At 52.0% G+C, this 7,291-nt stretch overlaps 1 protein-coding gene across 3 annotated transcripts in view; it reads right to left on the bottom strand.

Annotated features, from left to right (window-relative positions):
• The window catches only part of SPATA20 (spermatogenesis associated 20), a 29,901-nt gene extending 22,610 nt beyond the window's left edge, over positions 1–7,291 (bottom strand). The window contains exons 1-10 of one of the 3 annotated variants that reach the window (XM_073310384.2): positions 7,171–7,246; positions 5,572–5,818; positions 4,265–4,402; positions 3,720–3,784; positions 2,717–2,871; positions 2,415–2,558; positions 1,732–1,933; positions 1,503–1,633; positions 1,229–1,333; positions 236–310 (exon numbers count right to left, since the gene is read on the bottom strand). In XM_073310384.2, the coding sequence (XP_073166485.1) occupies positions 236–310; positions 1,229–1,333; positions 1,503–1,633; positions 1,732–1,933; positions 2,415–2,558; positions 2,717–2,871; positions 3,720–3,784; positions 4,265–4,374 (987 nt within the window). In that variant the 5' untranslated portion in view covers positions 4,375–4,402; positions 5,572–5,818; positions 7,171–7,246. Of the gene's footprint in view, positions 1–235; positions 311–1,228; positions 1,334–1,502; positions 1,634–1,731; positions 1,934–2,414; positions 2,559–2,716; positions 2,872–3,719; positions 3,785–4,264; positions 4,403–5,571; positions 5,819–7,170 lie in introns of all 3 variants that reach the window. The other 2 variants (XM_073310385.2, XM_073310383.2) reach the window with 2 other exon arrangements.

Genomic DNA, 7,291 nt, shown 5'->3' on the forward strand with positions numbered 1-7,291 from the left:
AGCAGGAAGCGCTGCAGGGGACAAGACAGAAGGAGACAGAACTGGCACAGACCAGTCTGTTATAGCCAGCAGAGGTGGGGATACACTGGCACGAAGGAGCCTGGGCACCAGGAGCGAAGGCATGGCTTGGCTTCGTGTCAGTGACTTTGATCGCTGGCGAAGCACAGGAGCCGCCGGATGTGATGGCAGCAATGAAGCAAGTGATTCCCGCACCCGAGCAAAGGCGCTGACTTACCCTGTCGCTCAGATCTCGGGAGACATAGAGCAGAACGTCCGCAGCAACATCTGCAAAGAATTCATCGCCAGAAATCTGTTAAAGACACAACGAGGATTCCATTCCAGTGATGACAAAGGGAGGAAAAGCGACACTAACGAGATCGATCAGGGGCTTCTGATTTAAAGAGCTCATGCAGGGAAACAGCAAATCTGCTGGTTTAAGGATTGCACACCCTGGACTGGATTGGAGGGTCGCCGTCACACCAGGGAAATCTGCTGGTGTCTGTGAGTTACCCCAGATCTACACCAGAGTTGCTGAGAGCAGACGTCCTTTGGACGCTTACACAAAGTCAAACTCAGAATGTCCACCTGAAGCTCCACTCTTGCTTGTGTTTGAAACCTCAGCAGCAAAACCCTTTGGAGGCTAGCAGAGTGAAGGAGAAATCCTCGTCTGGCCAGAGGCCGGCAGAGCGTGGCCAGAGTCCCCGGCTTCAGACAAGCAGAGTTTCCTGGGATAATCTCAAGACAATAGATGGGCCAATAATTTCATCTGCCTCCATTGCAGGTGACAGGTAACCAGGATCCTCAGATCCATCGTACTTGGGGCCTACACTTAGACCCTGTATTGCTCTGGTATGGACACACAGCCTCTCTCTTGCTGATTTATACCCGCTGCTCTGGGAAGCAGGATCACAGTGCCGGGGGAGCCGAGCTCCCAGTGGGGTCCGTGTTCTCGCTCTGCCCTGTCCCCATGGGAAGGCATCTCCACAGGTGCTCAGCTGAGAGATCTTCCCACTTGTGCGGTGCTTTTCCCTCATGGCTCATAGGTTTGATAACTTCCCTCTCACCCCTCTGTGTAACGGGGGTGGAGCCTCAACCTGCAGGCAGCTCATGACTGTCCGAAATGAGCTGCTTCTTGCTGAGATCAGATCTCTGCTCAGGGGCCAATTCTTCTGAGCCTTGATTCAGAGCCTTAAGTTAACACTAGGGCTAAGAGTTACAGTGGGCCTACCTGAAACGCCCTGGCATAGGCCACAGCTAGCTGCCCCTGATCATACAGCATCTTCTCAAAGTGAGGAACATGCCATCTCTGGTCGGTGGAGTAGCGATGGAATCCCTGCAGAGGCAGAAATAGTACATATGCACCAGAGCCCAGCACCGTCCCTGGTCAGCAGTCTGATTATACCTCCAGGGTCTTCTTTCCAACAGAGAACACTTCATGCTACCCAAACAAGGTGCCTCCAAGAGCCATCACTCCAGGCCATCAAACACCCAGCCCCCCTTACCTGAGCAATGTGATCATGAATCCCACCATAGGCCATCATCTTGAGAGTGTGCAGCACCATCTGCAAGGCCCGTGCGCCATCAGGGGATGCCCGGTGTAGGGTCCAGTATGTGAACAGGAAATTTAAATTGACTGCAACACAATAACAAAGCGAAGCACCTGAGGTCAGTCCCATGCCCTGGGCTGCTCCCTTCTGCTGCGATGGCTCAGTTAGGAGACAATGGACTGACCTGGCGTGGGAAACTTTGGAAACTCTGAAAAGCCGCCATATTCCTCATCATATGATTCAGACAGCTGCTGGAAACACCTGGCCATGACCTCTGGAAAAGGTGGGGGTGAATCTTCCCCTTTGATGCCGATCTCAGCCCTTGCCAGCAGCGCTGACATAATCCTCTGGCTATTCTCCAAAAGGGCATTTTTGTTCTGCTTCCACTAGGAGGGAGACCATGAAAGAGCCGGAAGGTCAGTCTTGCCCCATCAGCTGCTCATGGCCTTTGTCCCCTCTTGATGAGGTTCCCTGTGTTAGTCAAATCCAGATTCTGTCTTCAGGCCCCAGTCCAGTTCTTTGGTCCAGCACCCAATGATTCCCCTCCCCAGATCAATTCTAATCAATCTCTAACCTATCCAGAGCTCTGCACCTCTTCCATATGCAGTCCATCAGTGGGTGTTTTTTCTCACTAACTGGCCCCTCATTTGTCCCCACATCCAGTTCGTTTGTCCCCCAAACACACATGTCCCCACTATCCCAACCCCAAATCCAATTTTCCCCATCAACCCTCCAAAACAATCAGTGCTAATGGCGATGGCTAGTCCACTCCCCTGTCCCAGGTTTCTGTGTTTTTCTGATGTTCTGTGTTTTTCTGATGAGGACCCAAAAACCCACCACAAAATCTCAGGATGCAAAAATGTATACCTGATCAGCAATTCGGAGCAGCACCGTCCGAAAGCCAACTTGGTAAATTCCATCTTCAGGAGGGAAATACGTCCCACCTACGAAGGGTTTGAGGTCAGGAGTCAGCCACACACTCATTGGCCAGCCCCCTCCACTGCTGGTGGCCTGCAAGAAAAACCATGGATAAGTGATCATCTCTCGGCCACCCCTTGGTATCATAATGTGTGTATCTAACCCAGGGATGGTGGAGAGGTTCTCTCCACACCTCTTGTCATGCATGTCCCCTTTCTTGTCATCATCCCACGTCAGACCCACCTCCTCACCTGCACAAAGGTCATGTAAACTTTATCCACATCTGGTCGCTCCTCACGATCCACTTTTATGCACACAAAGTTGTCGTTCAGAATCTTGCCGATCTCTTTGTTCTTGAAGGACTCCTGCTCCATCACGTGGCACCAGTGGCAGGTGGAATAGCCGACTGAAAACAAACACTGTCGATTAAAGAAAGGTTCCAAGCTGAATAGTGGGACAAATGTCCTACTAATGAAATCTATTCACTGTGGAATACTCTCCCAAGGGGATGCCCATTGAATGGGACAGTTACAAATCGGATTGGAGTGTAAACTTCAGGGAATGAATCTGCATTGGAGGAATGTAGGTTAAGTCACCCTGTCATTTCCATCTCTAACCCCTATGATTTTGCCCCACAGACTCTTGTAAACAAGAAGAAGCCCATTGGATAAGAACATAAGAACGGACATACTGGGTCGGACCGAAGGTCCATCTTGCCCAGTATCCTGTCTTCCGACAGTGGCCAATGCCTGGTATTTCAGAGGGAATGAACCAAATAGGTAAACAGCAAGTGATCCATCCCCTGTCGCCCATTCCCAGCTTCTGGCAAACAGTGGCTAGGGACGCTTCAGAACATGGTTTTGCCCAGTTTAAACTAGTGTTCATTTAAGGGCGAGTCTACATGTGGGAATTAACCAGAACTGATAATGCTTAATCCACTTTGGAGGTGGATTAAGCAAAACCTGAAAACAGCACTCTTATTCTGGATTAAGTGTATCCACACAGAAAGGTATTCAGGAATAGCTATAGTCATTTAAATTCACATCCTATCTTATTCTGGAATAACCTCAGTGTAGACAAACCCTAAACCTGTCTGATCCTCTCATGCTGATACAAAGTACAAGGTTATCAGACAATCTTCTCAAATGATCTCCAGTGCCGTTCACACACCACCTTGACACAAAGATGCATGGCCTATGGTGTAATTTACATAACCACGCATGGGAAAGCTCAGTGCATTTGCTCTTGGGTTACCTGACAGAAATATCAGCTTGTTTTCTTTCTTTGATTTATCAAAGGCTTCCTGGCCCCACGGGTACCTGAGAGAAAAGAAAAAAGGGGGCTTCTGCCATGAGGGCTGCTGGGTTTTAGAATATATTTTACGCTGGCTGAGGACCAGTTATAAGATGGGAGGCAATCAGTGTGCTCGTTGTGGATAATCAAGTCCTATTCTGGGTTCTGGACTGTAGCACACAGTCACCTCCTGCCCCACAAGGTTATCACAAATCTGAGCATACAGGATATGAAGGGAAGAACTCCACAGCCTCAGGGTAACACATGCACACACACACAACTCCATACCATCAGGGTGATACCCACCCCACACACACATATCAATGTCCCTAATGGAAAACTCTGGTTGTACATTTAAGCTAGTGGTGGGCAACCTGCAGCCCGGAGGCCAAAGGGTGCCCACCATGGATTTAAGCTGTGCTGCCATCCATCCCAGATCCCACGGACCCTACCCAGCTTCACAGTTGGTAAAATGAAAGGGAAGAGGGGAAGGCTCTCTCTCTCACCAGTCCACCGGATTGTGGGCATGCTGGAGGAGGTAGGGAGACTTCTCGTTAATCAGACGGTTGGTGTAACGATGGATGCTAGATCGGCTGCTTTTCCCTCCTGTGGCCATGGCTGGGCCCCCTCTCAGAAACACAGTCCTGTGACAAGGAACACAAAGGTTTGTTAGCATCACTCATCCCCGAAGACGAGTAAGACACCAAAGTCCCAAGAACTGCTAAGGACTGGATCAGCATATGGCCAGGCTTCTTGAGATCCCTGTACACACCCGCACAGCCCGGCGTGATCCCCGGTGGGCTGGGGGCAGCAGTGTAGTCAGTCTGTATCTGTGAACGCTGCTGGTTCCTCACTGCAAACCCAAGGCTGGAGTTGTGAGCTGTGACACTAATCTCTTGGGTTACCGCAGGGGTCTGGGTTGAGGTGACTTAGGCCCCACCAGCACAAAGCTAGCTCAAGCACGCCCCCAGTGGGCAGGGGAAGGAGTGTTAATGCTGCCATTGTGATGCGGGAGCTGTGTCATAGCCCAGCTGAGAGTGGCTCCCACAGTCCCAGGTGCACAGCTGCAGCAGCGGAGGGTTGTGTCCTCTTCCTCCAGCCAAATATCATCTCCTTAGCCATACTCCAGAAGGTTACCTGCTCAGCATGCACACGGCTCTTCTCCCTAGAGCCCCCAGCCCCCAATAGGTATGCTGCTCCTTTGAGCCCACTCCAAAACCCTTCCCTTTCTGGCCAACACAGACCATCCACCGGTATAAAGCTCAGAACTGCCACCTCATTCTGCTGCAGGTACCTGTACTCCAGTCCCACAGTATGTCTCACAACACCCCTGCGAGGAAGGGGACAGTTATCTTCCCCACTCTTCCAGCTGGGGAACCAAGGCACAGAAAAGCAAAGTGACTCGCCCTCAGGTCACACGTGGTGGGCGTAAGCAACTGAACCCAGGTCTCACAAGTCCCCAGCCAGTGCCCTAACCTGGACCACACACAACCTCCTAGCACCCCAAGGAAACTCAGCCCTCAGGATCCTCTGTGCTGAACCACTCCCCCCCTCCCCCGCAAACATCTCTCCTTTTACCTCCTAACTGTACCCACAGACCTGAAAAGGCCTCACAGCCTCAGCCTTGCCTCGCTCCACAAGGAGACCAGCAACAGAGACTTTACATTTACGCAGCTCCAAAACATGCCAGATGCTCCTCACACTGATCCAAAGACAAGGTCTCTCCTTGGAGTTCCCAACCTAAACAGGCTTGAAGCCAACAAAGGATAAGAAGTAACATACACAAGTAATTCAGTGTTCTGCATGGGGTCACCTTGTCTCTTGGGTCCCACACTTTTTGTGGGGCTCATCTTTTCTCACTCTCTTGCCATCATTTTGGAGGAGACCAAGGACCTGGTGGGCCTTGTGAATGGAGTAAACTCCTAAAATGGGACATGAAGGAGGAGGAGAGGATGCAGACAGGGTGGAGCAGGTCTGGAAGGAGGTTCCGGGGGGGATATGGGAGACAGAGCAAAGACAAGAGCAAGAGAAGGGAATGAAGGGGAAGGTTAACTGCAAAGCTTGGGCCAAGAGAAGACAGGCAGGTAGAGTAGACAAAAATACAGGGGATTAGTATGGAGCGATCCTGACGTTACACAGCCTCTGGGATCAGCTCCAAAGACTGCAACCCACAAAAAAATCAATGCTGCATCAGACAGATGTTCAGGCATCGGCACGGCATTGAACACCCTAACAGAGAGGAATGGGGCTCAGATTCAGGGACAGGCAAATGAGGCAGCTGATCTCTCCCTGGCCATTACCAATCAGAATGAGGATCAGTGGCAGGCTGAACAAACAGATAACTCCCAAGTGCAACACTGGGTCAGATCTAGCTGTAGAGAACACTTACTCTCATACTGCGATGAACGGAATGCCTCAGTCCTAGGGGTGGCCAAAGGGAATAGGGATATAAGGGGGCTGGCAATTTTTCTTGACCAGCAGTAGGACAGATAGGGAACCTTATTGCAACCTCCACCCTTTCTGTTTGTTGAATCCCCCAGTTGCCTCTTGTCATGCACTTAACGTGTACCGTTTTCAGAGTAACAGCCGTGTTAGTCTGTATTCGCAAAAAGAAAAGGAGTGCTTGTGGCACCTTAGAGACTAACCAATTTATTTGAGCATGAGCACAGCTCACGAAAGCTCATGCTCAAATAAACTGGTTAGTCTCTAAGGTGCCACAAGTCCTCCTTTTCTTTTAACGTGTACAGGGTTTAGCACAATAGGCCGCCTAGGTGCTGCCAGATTCAGAATACAAATCATGCCTCATAATAATGGCAGCAGGGAGGACAATACTCCTGGGTGTGGCAGAAACTCTCTCTGGGCCAGACTAGGGGGAGCAAAGGGATCATGAACTGCCAGGGACAGAGACCACTGCCCCCCCATGGATCAGCACCAATGACAGACAAGGGGATCCTATTGGGGCAGACAACATCTCTCTTGGATCAGTATCCTAGACAGGGAGTGGGTCAGACAGAACCACCCAAGTGTCTGGAGCAGCAAGAACACAGGGGGCTCCCACCAAAACCCAGAACCACACATTCCCCCCAGCCTTTCTTCGGGGCTGGACCAAAGACAAGCCAGGGAATCTCACTGGGTCAGAGAACCACACGCCCCTTTGGAACAGCGCCAGACCGAGGGGGGCGGATCCCATTGGGTCAAATAGAGCAGCCTCCCGCCCCCAATCCTGTGGGGGGGGGATCGCCCTGGGCCTGACAGAACCACCTCCCCCCCCTTTGGATCCGTCCCGGGAGGGCTGCTCCCCTCGGGGATCCGGCGGGGCTGTGACCATGTCAGCCGTGTCCCCGGCTTCCCGAGCCGGCCCCAATCCCTGGCCCGGCTCCGTTCGGGCTCCCTCCGGGCTCTGCCCCGGTACCTGCGAGTCCAAGCGGTTCGGCTCGCTCCGGCCCGGCGGGACAGCAGGCAGCAGCCGCGGCGCAGGAGGGGGGCGGAGATCATGGCCGCCGCCAGCGACCTCCTCCCGTGCTCGGGCTGCG

The sequence above is a fragment of the Lepidochelys kempii genome, chromosome 14 (genome assembly GCF_965140285.1).
Source record: "Lepidochelys kempii isolate rLepKem1 chromosome 14, rLepKem1.hap1, whole genome shotgun sequence".
NCBI lineage: Eukaryota > Metazoa > Chordata > Testudines > Cheloniidae > Lepidochelys > Lepidochelys kempii.